The following is a 16,308-nucleotide window of genomic DNA, read 5'->3' on the forward strand; positions in this document are numbered from 1 at the left end:
AAATAAGTTTAAAACTATATGGAGGCCAATGTTGTGATGCACTGGGTTAAGCTGCCACCTGTAGGGCTGGCATCCCATATGGTTCATATCCCATCTGCCCCACTTCTGATCCATCTCCATGCTAATGTGCCTTGGAAAGCAGCAGAGGAGGCCCAAGTCCCTGAGCCCCTGCACCCACGTTGGAGACCTGAAAGAAGCTCCTGGTTCCTGGTTTCAATTTGGCTCAGCTCCAGCCATTGCAGCCATTTGGGGAGTAAACCAGTGGATAGACAGAGACAGAGATCTCCCATCCCTCTCTGTAACTCTGCCTTTCAAATAAAATAAATCTTTGGCTGGCACTGCAGCTCAATAGGCTAATCCTCCACCTGTGGCACCGGCATCCCAGGTTCTACTCCCGGTCGGGGCACCAGATTCTGTCCCGCTCGCTCCTCTTCCTGTCCAGCTCTCTGCGGTGGCCCGGGAATGCAGTGGAGGATGGCCCAAGTCCTTGGGCCCTGCACCCGCAAGGGAGACCAGGAGAAGCACCTGGCTCCTGGCTTTGGATCGGTTCAGGGCGCTGGCCACAGCAGCCACTGGGGGGTGAAAAAGGAAGACCTTTCTGTCTCTCTCTTACTGTCCACTCTGCCTGTCAAAAAATAAAATATAATAAATCTTTAACACACACACACAGAGAGAGAGAGAGAGAGAGAGAGAGAAATATCATGGTACATTGGCCCAGAGGAGCTGGGGGATAGGCTGGTACTTGGTCAGGCTTGGAAGCTAATCCTGATTATGACCCTTGAAGAATGAGTCTGAGTAGGATTAAGCTCATCTACTTAGTAAAATCATGTCCATAATGGAAGGCTTTTTCAAAACAATAATTAAGATACTCTGTCAATAGACTCCCAGTTACAAATAATTCTCCAGCTGTTAATGAAGCCAATCAGCCACAACTTGACCATCCTGGGTAACATCCATGGAAACATTCCTTCTCCCCCTCCCAACTACAATAGTCTTCTAACTTTATCGTTGACCATAAGCATCATAGCTTGAGTTCTTTCTGCTCATTCCCTTTCACCCTCACTTGCAGTTAGCCTTGTAAGGGCATGAGGAGACATGGCTGGCTCAAGAGAAAGGAGGAGGACTGGTCTTGTGGCTCAGCAGGTTAAGTCCCTGCTTGAGATGTCTGCATCCCTTATCTGCATGGCTGGGATCAAGTTCCACTTAGCCTCTGATCCAGTACTGCTGCTAGTGCTTCTGGGAGGTGGCAGATGATGGCTCAAGTACTGACTCCCTGCCACCCATGTAGGAGACTCAGATGAAGTTTCTGGCTCTGGGCTTTGTCTTGACCCAGCCCTGGCTGTTTCAGGCACTGAGGAAACGAACCAGGAGATGGAAGATCACTCATGTTCTCTCGTTATTCTTTCAAATAAATAAAAGTGAATAAATGTTTTTTTAAAAAAATAGAGAGGAGGAGGAGAAGAAAGAGGAAAGAAAAAGCAGCTTTAAAAGGCTGTGCTGGGAGTGGCCATAAACAGGAACTGGGAAAGAATAAAGGAAGTCCAGTGAACCTTAGCAGTTTCTTCTTTCAGTTCTGTCCACAAAGTGTGATTTTAACTCTGGCCTCTTCTCCATAACCTGTGCATTCTCAGCTCGAGCACCCTCATGTTCTCCCTTCCCCCTTCTGCTGGACATCATGGCTTCCTCAAGGCAATCTGAATACTCCAGCACTGTGCTTTCACTGTTGCTGGTACTACCTAATTTCCTAACCACAAAAATAAACTTCTGCAAATACACGCATTTTTTGACACCAGTTTACTTCTATGCATGAATAAACCTTTCCCCAGTCCTCAGGAGAATTCATGATAGGAACATACTGCTAATAATGTGTATGTTCTTTGAGAATCACTCTACCCCTAACAGATGTCTTCTGTTCCTCAATGTTTTCACATTTCCATGCATTCTGGTCTTCCCAAATATCCATATTTTTCAGATTTTCTTAAATCTCAACAGTTTAAGCCATTATACCTTTAAGATTTTATTCATTTGAAAATCAGAGCTAGAGTCAGAGAAAGACAGAAACCTTCCATCCACTGGTTCACTCCCCAAATGGCCACAACAGCCAGAACTGGGCCAGATCTTCTTGGGCGCAGGGGCCTAAGAACTTGGGCCACTATTAGCAGATTTCCCAGGCGCATTAGCAGGGAGCTGGATTGGAAAGGGAGTAGCCAGGTCTCAAACCAGTGCCCATATTGGATACTGGTGGCAGCTTACCCCATTATGCCACAACGCTAACCCAATGTTTCTATTTTTCAGGAACATTTAGATGTTAGGAAGGGGAGCGAATGGTATGAAAAGTTTAATAGTGAAGATGGAAAAATATTATATAATGCTAATCCTAACCTAGCTTTATATAAAAACTGTGAAAGCAGGAGCTATGTCTGCTCACCACTTTACATCCTGGAGCACTGTAGTTGACCAAACAACATGTCTTTGACGAATCTAGTTTTCACTTGTATTTGTTGTTTCAAAAATGAAGTTTATCAGAAAATTAATTTACAGAAGTTAGTCTAAAATAGCCAAAGTATTTATATCCTCAAGTTGGGCAAGAGGTGCTGTAGGCATTTCACCTCAAGTCTAATCAATCCCAAAGATAAGGACCTTGTGTGATCTTGTATTTAGAGTTGTGAAAATGAGAAATCGGATTTTAACATTTTGAAGAGAAATGGCTTCACAATCAATGCACTTAGTATTTGTTAAATGAATGGAAGCGTTACATTGTAAAAACAGATTTTCTTCTATAAAGCAAGAAGCCCCATTGTTATATTTCTATGTGAAAACTCAAACATCTAAATTAAATTTCTTTCATTTACTTGTAAATGTTAACATTTTCTATGAGTTCATTGTTTTTAACTGAAAAAAAGAAAAACCCACCTAATCCTGCTTAGAAAGGAAAAATTTGTGTAATACTCATAAGTGGTTTAAGCCACTGTTCCATATTTGTAACCTCATTTTCCTAGCACTTCATTTATGATTGATTTTCAACCCTGAGCAGTACAATGTATACTCAGCAAGTTAGAGGGAGGGGAGAAAAAAAAAAAAAGAAATGGGGGTTGGGGGAGTAGGCAAAAAGGTAGAATGTGTTACAGAAAAAATTATATAATCAAAACAAAAGGAGGCACCAAAATGGCAGAATAGAGAACTTACTGCTCTGTTCTAGGGGGAGATAGTTAAAAAAAAAAAGTGGAGAGAGTGCAATCTTTGGGAAGAGTTAGGAAGAAAGTGACAGAGGAAACTCCATGCAAATTAGAGGGACACTGTGGGTCTACATGGAGAGTATGGATGCATACAATTCAGGGCCCCAGCAACCAGCTTTGGAGAGTAAGGTGGGAATCAGACTGCAGCAGCCCAACCCACTGGTGATACAGCTATGGGAAGAATCTGGCACAAGTCCAACTTGGAGTCCTTTGGGGGACACTGTACCTGCCAACCTAGAGGGAAAAGGTGGAGGAGGGACATGTTTCTCTCTCCCTGACCACCTGGCACCGGCATCCTGTAACTGGCAGAGAGGGCAGGCACTATTTTGGATATATGTAACAGCTGCACCAACTCATGTCCATGGGCCCAGCTGAGAGGAGATGCCCAAGTCTGGCTGGGAGAATTGACAGCAGGCTGAGAGCTCATGACTGTGGGAGCCTTGTGTGCTGGGACTCTGAAAACACTGGGAGGATGCAGGGTGTGGCTGGGTCCTTTGGGCAATCACTGCGGGTAGCTCTCTGATTCCCTGGTGAGGGTCATTGCTGCAGGATCTGTGCTCACACCCACACCGGGGACTGCACAGATCCTTTGTGTGGTTCTTGTGGCAGTGCAGATGAACACTGTACCCACTGGGGCTAGCACCCAGGCATTGGTCTCGCTGGAGGAGAGGAGGCGAGCATGAAATTACGCCAACAGAGCTGATCAAACCTCCCTGCTGAGCCACCGTCTTTAAAAAATACTGCTTTGTAACTTGCCAAACTTGTTTTACATCTTGGTTTAACAAGTTTCTGATACCAATGGGTAATCAATGCCTATTATAGACCCCCTAAGGTAGATTTTGCAATCTCTGGTTTAATGTCACCGATTCATACCTCGAGTTTTATAAAAAGGAGAATTTGATATAAATGTGACTTTGACCTTAATTCAGATAGAGGTATTGACATAATATCAGCATTTTCAGTTATCTAGGTGTAATTGCTAAATGTAAATTGGGTAAAGTAAATGAGATAAATGTGTCTCACCCTAAACTTGGGTAATCTTAGAACCTTGTATTCTATGGGAAAACTATTTGGATTTGCTAATGTGTTTTAATAAGCTATCCATATGAAAATAGTTCAACACTACTTGGAAGAGACTAAGCTTGAAATTCAATGTGTTCGCTTATTTAAGAAAATATTGTCTTAATTTGGAGATTTCTAAGGGTTATTTCAAAATGTAAATCAAGGAAATCAGCAGATGGAAAGCAAAAGCTATCAGTCTATTTAACATAGAACTAGACTCTGATCCTCTGGTAAAGCAATGAGGTTTTTGCAATGCATACGTTAGTAAATATTCTGAAATAGTGTTAAAAATTTGTTTAAAAACTGTAGCTTCTTAATGGTTTTGTTTAATTGACGACTCTTGTTTTCTAGCCTGCTCCAGTAAGCTATTTTCTCTTCCCTAGTTCTGACTGTTGAAATTGTTCCAAGTTATGGGATAATTCCATGTGCTAACTATTTAAGTTTTTATTTACAGTTCTTGGGATTACCAAAGAGATTTTGTGTTCTGTTGAAGTTATATATTGTGCTCTCTTAATGTCTATTAAGTTCTAATTAATAAAAACTCAGCTATTTTTAAACAAGAGCTATGGGTTGTTTAAATATGTGCTTATTTTAAAGCATTTGAGTAATTAATTTGTATTAATGATCAAATCTGGTTTATATTATGTCATGATGTTAAGGGATCTTATTTCAACCAGATATTTTGAGCCTTCTTGGCATCCTTAACAGGCATTCAAAGAAAAAAAAAATCAAAGTTCCAGTTTCTTGGACTTTGATATTTCCAGTTGGGCCCCTGGGAAATATCAAAGGATATATCTCTCATCTTGTAGAGATACCAACAATAAGGCTATTTGGATTATATTAAAGGTACTGTCAAGATGTGAAGTGGTACTAAATTTGTCATGATAATGTAAAATGCTACTGATACAAATGTTCAAAAGTTAAAAAGTCTAATGATCTTGTGTTGTTATCAGACATGAAGATTATCTTAATGAAAAAAGCCCAGTACAAAAGAAACCCAAAGTAAACAATAGGAATATTTCTGGGAAAATGCCAGGGCCAAGTCATTACTTATCAATAGTCACCTTGAACATAAATGACTTCAACTCCCCAGTTAAAAGATACAGCCTTGGGGCCAGCACTGTGGCATAGCAGGTAAAGACACCGCCTGCAGTGCCAGCATCCCATATGGGCACTGGTTCAAGTCCCAGCTGCTCCACTTCCAATCCAGCTCTCTGTTATGGCCTTGGAAAGCAGTAAAAGATGGCCCAAGTCCTTGGGCCCCTGCACCCATGGGGGAGACCTGGAAGAAACTCCTGGTTTCAGATCAGCGCAACTCTGGCCATTGCGGTCAACTGGGGAGTGAACCAGCAGATGGAGACCTCTCTCTCTCTCTCTCTGCCTCTCCTTCTGTGTAATTCTGTCAAGTAAATAAATAAATCTTAAAAAAAAAAAAAAGACAGCCTGGCTGAATGGATTGAAAAACAAGGCCAATCTATTTGCTGCCTACGAGAAACACATCTAACCAACAAAGATACATGCAGACTGAAAATGAAAGGATAGAAAAGGTATTCCATGCTAACAGAAACCAGAAAAGAGCTGGTATAGCCATTGTAATATCAGACAAAATAGACTTTTAACACAAAAGCTGTTAGAAAAGAAAAAGAAGGTCACTGTGCAATGATTAAGAGATCAATTCAATGGGAAGATAGGACTATAATAAACTTATACACACCTAATTACAGGGTACTTGGCTATTTAAAAGAAATGGTAATGGATCTAAAGAAATACACAGACTCCAATACTATAGTAATGGGGGAACTTCAATATCCCTTTTTTAGCAATGGACAGATCAACCAGACAGAAAAATCAGCAAAGTAAACAACCATGAACACTATAGACCAAATGAACCTAACAGGTATCTATAGAATTTTGTCCCACAGATGCAGAATACACATTTTCTTCTCAGCAGCACATGGAACATTCTCTAGGTTAGACCACAGGCCACACCATAAAGCAAGTCTCAGCAAATTCAAAGGAATTGAAACCATACCATGCATGTTCATTCTATTATAAGCTGGAGATCAACAACTTGGGAATCTCTAGAACATATGTAAACACATGGAGACTGAACAGTAATATCTTGAATGAATAGTGGTCATAGAAGAAATCAAAACATAAATCAAAAAACTGTTCAGTAGTCTTTTTAATACTTTTTATTGAAATTTACTTAGTATAATCTGTATAAAGTTACTTGAAAATAGATCTTAGTAAAAAATTAAGAATGGGAATAGGAGAGGGAGGAGGAACTTCTGAAGGGTGGGACGGTAGGTATGGTGGGAAGAATCACTATCACTATGTTCTTAAAGTTCTATTTATGAAATGCATGAAGTTGGTGTACCTTAAATAAAGATTTCTGGGGAAAATAAAAAATGAAAAATATTTAATCTCTTCAGATTGGACGTGGCAAATAATTCAATGCTTCCGATTCTTGAAGTATTTTTCTCTTGTATGCCATGAGGCAGTCTTAACTTTCCCTGTGTATATTGGCATTGCACTTCCCTTTGAAAGTGTTCTTGGTAAATTGATACCTGGCTTTCAGATTTGCTTTGATGCTTCATCAGTCACTAAGAAAATAACTGGTTCTTGACTTAAACAATCTCCAGGCAACTGTGACCCTGTCCGGAGATCAGAGTCCAAGACTCTTGCTGAAAGGAGGATTATTTTGGCAGTGCTCCCAGGGAACTGAGGGAGTAACAAAGGCAGGTAGAGAAAGCCCATTCAAGGTGCTCCACCAGCGACACTGTTGGTTGATTCCTTTGAAGCCCTCTGAGAAGGTGTGGAGAATGAGCCTCTAAAATCTGTGCCCCCAGGAATAGAAAAAGAGAGCACTTATGTGCCTGCATCCACACAACATCGCTCAGAAGTTGTCTGATGGGGACTAGTGTTTGCCATAGTCTTTAAGATACTGATTGCGATTTCCATGTCCCATATCAGAATACCTGGGTTCAATGCCTGGCTTGGCTTTGGCTCCTTATTCCAGCTTCCTGCCAATGCAGACCTTAAGCAGCAGGTAACGGTCCAAGTAGTTGCATTCCTGCCACCCACAAGGGAAACATAAATTGAGTTCCTGGCTCTTGGCCTCAGCTTCCTGCCATTGCAGGTACTAGTGGAGTGGACCAATGGATGGCGCTCACTGACTCTCTTCCTCTCTCAAATATACACATACATTTTTTTTTTTAAGTTTCCTTAAGAAGCATTAATTCCCTCATCCCCAGACTTGCATGTGCTTCAGCACAAGACTGATTTTCAAGACTTTCTGGGGTACAGAGCAGGAGATGGCACACAGTGTGGCCGAGTTGACATGCTTGAGATGACACCTGCAGGAAGCCAGCACAGAAGGCAGGGGAGGCAAGTAAGGTGGGGCTATCAGCTACCTGACACTTTAGGTCAGAGGAAAGAGCTTTAAAAAGTAGCTTGATCTCTGCTGTGGCCCGGGAGTGCAGTGGAGGATGGCCCAAGTGCTTGGGTCCTGCACCCCATGGGAGACCAGGAGAAGCACCTGGCTCCTGCCTTCAGATCAGCGCGGTGCACCGGCCGCAGCGCGCCGGCCGCAGCGGCCATTGAAGGGTGAACCAACGGAAAAGGAAGACCTTTCTCTCTGTCTCTCTCTCACTGTCCACTCTACCTGTTAAAAAAAAAAAAGAAATAAATAAAATGATAAAATTATATTAAAGGCAGGCGCCGTGGCTTAACAGGCTAATCCTCCGCCTTGCGGCACCGGCACACCGGGTTCTAATCCCAGTTGGGGAGCCGGATTCTATCCCGGTTGCCCCTCTTCCAGGCCAGCTCTCTGCGATGGCCCGGGAAGGCAGTGGAGGATGGCCCAAGTGCTTGGGCCCTGCACCCGCATGGGAGACCAGGAGAAGCACCTGGCTCCTGGCTTCAGATCAGTGAGATGCACCAGCAGCAGAAGCCATTGGAGAGTGAACCAACGGCAAAAAGGAAGACCTTTCTCTCTGTCTCTCTCTCTCACTCTCTAGTCTGCCTGTCAAAAATAAATAAATAAATAAATAAAAAAAAGGAGCTTGAAAGTGACAAAACACTCATGCAGAAAACTGCTGCAGACTTGCTTGGATCTGGAATGATCTCTTTCTGGCATTCCCTTGAAACAAACCTGTTCCTCATTGCCAGCTGACATCGGAGTTCTTGCCAAAAATCTCAGCAACAGAGGTCAACTTGCCCCAGATGACTTGGCCCTTGGTTCCTTTCTCATCTAGATCCTTTGATAGTTGCATATGTTTATGGGTATCTGGTCCAACAGACCTGATTGCAAGCTCCTTGGGAGAGAGGTGGCAGCTCCTATGTCACTGTATCTACTCCCTTGGGCCCAGTACAATCCTTTATTGATTATGTGGCCACTTTAGTCCCAATCCTTCACCCTGACTGGAGAGTAACACCTGGCAACAGACTCCTGTCAAATTCACAGCATATTAATCCTTGATGTCTACTTATGAACTACAACTTTGGTGTCTTAGGTTTGCAAATGACCCTAAAGAAAATAATGTTGGTTCGGGTAACTCAACACTATCTGTTGTCAGAATTATTACTACATTCACAAGGATGATGAACAAATTTCAGAGGAAGCCTATCTTTTTTGATTAGCTCATTTTATCTTCAAGTTTCTCAACCGAGGGACTTTTACAACTTTCCCTAGGAAGACTGTAACATGCTATGATCTCTGTGGACACAGAGTTTCAAGATTTACACTGAAATTTCCTCATAATTTCACTACCTCTATTTCATTTTTAACCACATTCACCAAGTTTCTATTGCAGCTGCAGAAAGCAGCTACATGAAATATTATAAATGCTTTTCCCAGCCACATTATAAAGGTAAATTTTCATAAGATTGAGAATTATAAGGTGTGGAAGCTCCTGAAATCTATGCCATGAAGAAGGACAAACTTTTATGCATGCAAAAACTGATTAAAAAAAAAAAAAAGTCCCTTGAGATTCACATAATGAACACTGCCATTTCCTCTTTTGCAGTCTCCATAGTTAACGCTTTATAATTTGGAATCCAACAAAAGCAAAAAATGAGCAACAATGGAAAATTAATGCCTAAATAAGTACAAAGTAAAAATTTCCATTATTCAAGTCAGAACAAACAAGTTTACATGATTTCATTTACATATTATGAAAATCATGGGCAAATGTTGTGGCTCAGTGGGTTAAACAGCTACTCCTCCCCTTATCAGAGTCCTGTTCAAACCCCAGCTACTTAGCTTCATCCAGCTCTCTGCTAGTGCACAGCCTGGGAGGGAGCAGGTGATGGCTCATGACCCACTTGGGAGACCAGGATGGAGTTCTTAACTACTGGTTATTGCAGGCATTTGGAAAGAGATCCAGTGGCTAGAAGATCACTCTCTCTTACTCTGCCTTTCAAGAAAATGAAAAATAAATCAAGAAAAATTTAAATTGTTCTACCTTAAACTCTGAAGGATTCTGTTTAATTTTCATCTAAACAAAAGTTTGTATCTTTGATCCTGGTGAACAAGACCCCAGCAGAAGGAACAGGCCATCAAGGAGGGAGGCGCCTTTCTCTGAAGGGAGGAAGGAACCTCCACTGTGATATGGCCTTGACTGAACAAGTTCAGAGTTGGTGAACTCAAGGGACTTCCATAGCCTCGACAGCTCATGGCATAAGCCTCGGGTGATTGCTGACGCCATAAATAAGAGTGCCAATTGTTAAATCAACAACGGGAGTCACTGAGTACATGCTCCCCACGTAGGATCTCTGTCCTTAATGTGTTTTACTATGAAACAAAGACAACACTACTAGTCGAACAATACCCTATACCTTGTGTGGTTGTGTGAGTGCAGCCTGTTGAAATCCTTGCTTAGTATATACTAAGTTGATATTCTGTATATGAAGGTAATTGAAAATGAAACTCGATGAAGGGTGGGATGGGAGAGGGAGTGGGAGAGGGGAGGGCCACGGGAGGGAGGGAGGTGGGGGAGAGCCACAACAATACAAAAGTTGCACTTTGTAAATTCACATTTATTAAATAAAAAAGTTTGTATCTTTGTTAACAAATCCCTATTTCCAGAAAGATCAGAATATGAAGAGTTTTTTTGAAAATAAGTTTTTGAAAATGAGAGTTACAGAGAGTGAGGGAGAGATCTTCCACCCCTGGTTCACTCCCCAGATGGCTGTAATGGGGAAGAAGCCAGGCGCTTCACTGGGTCTCCCACATGGGTACAAGGGCCCAAATACTTGGGCCATCCTCCACTGCTTTTCCTAGGTCATTAGCAGGGAGCTGGATCAGAAGTGGAGCAACCAGGACATGAAGTAGTCCCCAGATACAAAGTTTAATGATATAGATAAATGGGCACTTGTCCCAGAAATTGTTCTTGAACTTGTATACATTTTCTGTATTTTTTTTTCTTTAATTTGAAAGGCACAGGGAAAGACACAGATGAACAGAAACAGCTCCTATCCACTGGTTTACCCCCCAAATATTTACAATGGCCAGGGCTGAGCCTGCAGTTAGAGCCAGAGCCAGAAGCTCAATCTGGGTCCTCCACACAGGTAGATTACTTGAGCCATCACTGCTGCCTTCCAGTGTCTCCATTAGCAGGAAGCTGGAGTCAGGAGCCACAGGCAGGCACTAAACTTAAGTGCTGTTATGGAACTCAGTTTTCTTCACTTACTTCTTAACCATTTAGCCTAACACTGGCCCTGCATATGCTTTTTTTTTTTTTTTTTTTTAATGACTAAACTGATATCAGGAGAGTACAAGAAAATTTTTGCGTTTACAGGGTTCACATACACACACATGTCTTTCATGTGCTGGCTCACTCCTCAAATGGTTCCAATGGCCATGGCTGGGCCAGAACAAAGCCAGGAGCTTAAGCTGGGTCTCCCACATGAGTGCAGGGGACCAAGCACTTGGGCCAGTCTTCTGCTGCTTTTCCCAAGCCATTAGCAGGGAATTGGATTGGAACTTGAGCAGCTGGGACTCAAACCAGCACCCATATGGGATGCCAGTGTTGCAGGCACAACGTTGGTCCCAATTAAAACTTTTTTTTTTTTTTTTTTTTGACAGGCAGAGTGGATAGTGAGAGAGAGAGAGAGAAAGGTCTTCCTTTTTGCCGTTGGTTCACCCTCCAATGGCCGCTGCGGCCAGCGCATCTCGCTGATCCGAAGCCAGGAGCCAGGTGCTTCTCCTGGTCTCCCATGCAGGTGCAGGGCCCAAGCACTTGGGCCATCCTCCACTGCCTTCCCGGGCCATAGCAGAGAGCTGGCCTGGAAGAGGGGCAACCGGGATAGAATCCGGCGCCCCAACCAGGACTAGAACCCGGTGTGCCGGCACCACAAGGCGGAGGATTAGCCTGTTAAGCCAGGGCGCCGGCCTAATTAAAACAATTTTTAAAAACCACATTTAATTGGGGTTGGCATTGTCACAGATTAAGCTGCAGCCTGCAATGCTGGCATCTCCATATGAGTGTCAGTTTGAGTACCAGCTTCATTCCTCATCCTGCTCCCTGCTAATGAAGATGGTCCAAGTGCTTGGGCCCTTGCCACCCATGTGGGAGACCAGGATGGAGTCTTCAGGTTCCTGGCTTTGTCCTGACCCAGCCTCAACCATTGCAGCGATCTGGGGAGGAAAGCAGCAGATGGAAGGTCTCTCTCCTCTCTCCTTCCCTCTGTCACTCTACCTTTCACATAAACAAAGTAAATCTTTTAAAAAAAATGTATTTAGGAAAAAGTGATCCAGTGATGCAGGGGACTCCAGTGAGTTATAACCAAGGAAAGCAAACGAGGAGGCTGCTCATTGTTTTCTGAAAATCCCTGAAATGTTGGGCCGTGATTAAGGAAACATCCAGCTTTTATCAGATTATGACTTTGAAGCACATAAATGGTCATCTGCAATCCTCTTTGCTTATGAAGACGCACACAGTGCCTTCAGAGAGAGAGGCCATGCTAATGACCACTCAACTACCTAGCCACACTGTAGACAAGGCACCATTCCTCACAACAACCCTATGTGATATTATTACACCCATTTTACAGATGGGGAAATGGAAGAGAAGTGACCATACGAAGGTCACACTGTAGGTGTTGGAGCTGGAGTCAGGACCTAGGAATTTCTGGAATCTTATGCCACCTAATATTGTACTTCCCATAAGGAATACCATCTGTGTAAAACATGAACACACAGAACAATCATGAGCCAGACTCAGATGAGTTTGTAAATGGAACACCCTGGAGTTAAAGGAGCAAGTGAGACTGGTCCCAAACTTAGGTCTGCCAAGTCACCTGCAGAGACAGAATGGTTTCCAGACAGTGGGCAACCAAAGGCATTAGCAACCTAAAGAGGGACTTGACTAGGGGGTCAGGCATTGTGGCACAGCAAGTTAAGCCACCTCCTGAGACTCCGGCATCCCGTACAGGTGCTAGTTTGAGGCCTGGCTGTCCCACGTCCTATCCAGCCCTCTGCTAGATCTGCATCTGGAAAGCAGAAGACGGCCCAAGTGCTGGGTCTCTGCCACCCATGTGGGAAGATCCTTATGAAGCTCCTTGCTTCAGCCTGGCCCAACCCTGGCTGTTGTAGCCACTGGGGGAGTTGAGCAGTGGATGGAAGATCTCCATCTTCCAGGCCAGCTCTCTGCTGTGGCCAGGGAGTGCAGTGGAGGATGGCCCAAGCCCTTGGGCCCTGCACCCCATGGGAGACCAGGATAAACACCTGGCTCCTGCCATCGGATCAGCGCGGTGCGCCGGCCGCAGCACGCTACCGCGGCGGCCATTGGAGGGTGAACCAACGGCAAAAGGAAGACCTTTCTCTCTGTCTCTGTCTCTCACTGTCCACTCTGCCTGTCAAAAAAATAAAAAAAAAATTAAATAAAATGAATAAATTTTTAAAAAGAAGAGGGATCTTAAGTCTCAGGTGGGCACTGGTGAGCCATTGAAGTGCAGGAAAGGCTGTCTGGCGGGGCAACGGTGCCAGGCAAGCACTGCCCAGGGGAGGGGCACCGCACCGCCTGAGTCAAGTTTCCAGTACCTACTGGGATAGAGATGAATCAGGCCCACAGCCTTGGAATGCCCGACATTGCCACCCCCGGTGGTTTGATGATAGTGAGAATGTGCCTCCAGCAGGCTATGCAAATACTCCTTCCACCTGACAGTTATCTCTAATGAATAAACAATTAGCAAGTCTGGTGACTAAACCTGGGTGTCTATCAGAATGCATCAGCCACCCTGCATGCGATCTGATGTGCAGCACTGCAGAGACTGAATTTCTGGAGTCTAGCCCTTCTAAGACTGAAAGCCAGTTTCTGAACCAGTTTAACAATGCACATGCCACCTGGTGAGTCAGCAGCCAAAGCCTCTCCCTCCTCGCTGGGAGCCCGATTTCACCACACATGGCACTTAGAAAAACTGTACAAGGACCTTCTAAAAACACATAGTGGGCTTTGCAGTCTGGAAAGATCAATGCAACACCATCATCTGAAATCTAATGCAAGCTCTTTATAGTGCACTGCGCTAAGGTCAGGGTGCTGTGCTGGGTACTTCTGAGAGCACATGTCAAGCAAGAGGTAGCCAAGTCCCTGTTCTCTACTCTCAACTTGTTGGCAGTCTAGAAGATTATGACAAAGATCAAAAAAAGCTGCAGCAAGCTCCCTGGGAAAGCAGATGATGGCCCAAGTATTTGGGCCCCTGCCACCCACACAGGAGACCCAGATGGAGAAACAGGTTCCAAGTTTCAGCCTGGCCCAGCCCTGGCCATTGTGGCCATTTGGGGAGTGAACCAGGGGATGGAAGATCTTGATCTCTTCCTTTCTTGCTTTAACTCTGCCTTTCAAATAAATCAATCTTAGAAAAGAGAAAGCTACAATGGAAAACAGATGAATAAGAGTGGAACAAAAGAACCAGAGATCACATCTGTCTGGAACAATTAACATGGGCATTGCCAGATGTCCTTGTAGCCCTGGGAAGAAGCCTTTCCGCATTGCTGGGCATGGTGCTCTCAGGTCACTCTGCAGCTGCGCAAACACCCTCACTTTCTGCTGGGGCTCCAGCTCCTCCAGGCACAGAGTCCGCTTCTTATTTGGGGAACTCAGTTTAAACTAAGATGCAGAGTCTTACAAGTGGCATCTTCCCCACAGTGTGCCATCTTCAGAAAAAACAACGTCTGCCTCTCACTCCCCTGGCTGCCCCCTCCACCTGCCAAAGCATCTAAAGTAATCTGCAAGTCCAAAGGAACAAAAAAAAAAAAAAAAAAAAAAAAAAAAAAAAAAAAAAAAAGAAAGAAAGAAAGAAAGAAAGAAAGAAAAAGAAATTTCAACCAGCACTGCAGACACGAAAACCATTTCCTTTCCTGGGACCCACTCTAGTCTCTCCCAGGTATGCTTATATTAGCACTTTCTCAGACTAAACAGTGGCCCCTCCACAGTCAAGGCAAAGACTAGAGCGTGCAGCTAAATCAAGGGTCGGAAGCCTGCAGGTTCACCCCTCCTGATCTCAGAGGGTGGACCAGACTAGAAAGACTGAAGATTGAAGAGCGATAATCGGGCAAGTTGCAAAAGCAAAGGCCTTGAAATCCAATAACTGCAGACGCTTGTAGATGGAAGATGTCGTAACAAAGATCAGCACACCCATTTGGGAAGGGCACCCTCCCCAGACTCCACCCTTTCCTTGCACTAGAAAAAGGATTATGAAATCAAACAGAATTAATCCTCTTTTAAAGTTAGCTTTGGGGTCTTTCAAGTCCTTAGAGGTCACAATCTTGGTCGCATTAAAAATGGAAGTGAAAAATCCAAGGCCTTTTCTTTGGAAGGGGGGAGGGAGGAAGGGAGGGAGGGAGGTGTGTAGCATCCACACCTGTAGGAGATAAAACCTGTTTACCAAGAAGAGTTATGCAAATACTCTGTGGCATCCCAGCTGTCTTCACTCACTGTTTTATTTTTAGGCATATAACTGAGTCCTCCCAATCTCAGTTTTCTTCTCTGTACAATGGGGATTATAATTCTATGTAGGATTATAGTGAGCATTAAATAAAAAAAAAAAACCATAAAGCCTTTTAGCACACCTCCTGACACCCATCAAGCTGACAATACCAGGTTGCCATCATTATTTTAAGCCAGAGTCATGGCCAGTTTTTGTTTTTAATCAGAACAAGTGGAAGCCTGGGATCCTATCATCCTATGATCTAGACAAATATATTTAGATGTCCTTTGGCTGGAACTCTCAGGACGAGCCGAGGCCGCGTGGGCCAGGAGTCTGGGTTGGAGCGAATCCATGCCTGCCAACAGTTTGTGACCCAAACTTTCTAAGTCCGCAGAAGCGCACCCCCGTACCCTCCAGGAGCAGGCGCGGCTGAGGCAGGACCGCCCAGTGCCCGCGCCGAAGCGCATTCCTTGGCGTCCACCCAGAAACAAGCCAGGGAGCTTGGCCCGGCGCGGGGCTGGGGCTCGAGCGCACGCGGCGGAGCAGGGGCAGGTGCCGGGCGGCCTCACCTCGCAGCGTCCCAGCCCTGGCCGGCGGAGCACTACTCACCTTCCGGGCTCGGCGGCTCGGCGGCGGCCAAAAGCAGCGGGAGCAGCAGCGGCGGCAGCCAGAGGGCCATGGCTGGGCGCCGCGACCTCCGCTCGGCGGGACTGGGGGCTCCGCGGTCCACGGCGGCGGCGGCTGTGACAGGGAGGCTCCCCGCGCGGCCGCTGGGAGGCTGGGACGTTCTCAACTTTCCTCTTTCATTCGCACTGCCGGCTCCGGGCTTTTAGGGGCGAGGAAGCTTCACGTGGCCCGGGGAACAACCTTCGCCCTACTGGGCCCAGCCTGGGAGAGGCGGGCCCTTTAGGGATGAGCCTCTGGCCACCTGTGGATTGGGCAGCCCTTATGGGGCTGCGCGCCGCTGAGACCCGAGGCTTGTAAAATCAGCTCACATGCACATCACCTGCTCCTGCCCCCAGGCTCGGCCCCTCCTGTGAAGTGGCAGCGGGCGAGGCGCCCCGAGCAGTGGTGAAAT

General features: G+C 45.0%; 1 protein-coding gene across 1 annotated transcript in view; it reads right to left on the reverse strand.

Annotated features, from left to right (window-relative positions):
- Nucleotides 1-16,039, reverse strand: part of PLBD1 (phospholipase B domain containing 1) — an 87,216-nt gene extending 71,177 nt beyond the window's left edge. Inside the window, exon 1 of the mRNA XM_062194864.1 lies at nucleotides 15,840-16,039. Within this exon, the coding sequence (XP_062050848.1) occupies nucleotides 15,840-15,909 (70 nt within the window). The 5' untranslated portion in view covers nucleotides 15,910-16,039. The remainder of the gene's footprint in view (nucleotides 1-15,839) is intronic.
- Nucleotides 16,040-16,308: the final 269 nt, after the last annotated feature.

The sequence above is a fragment of the Lepus europaeus genome, chromosome 6 (genome assembly GCF_033115175.1).
Source record: "Lepus europaeus isolate LE1 chromosome 6, mLepTim1.pri, whole genome shotgun sequence".
NCBI classification, from domain to species: Eukaryota; Metazoa; Chordata; class Mammalia; order Lagomorpha; family Leporidae; genus Lepus; species Lepus europaeus.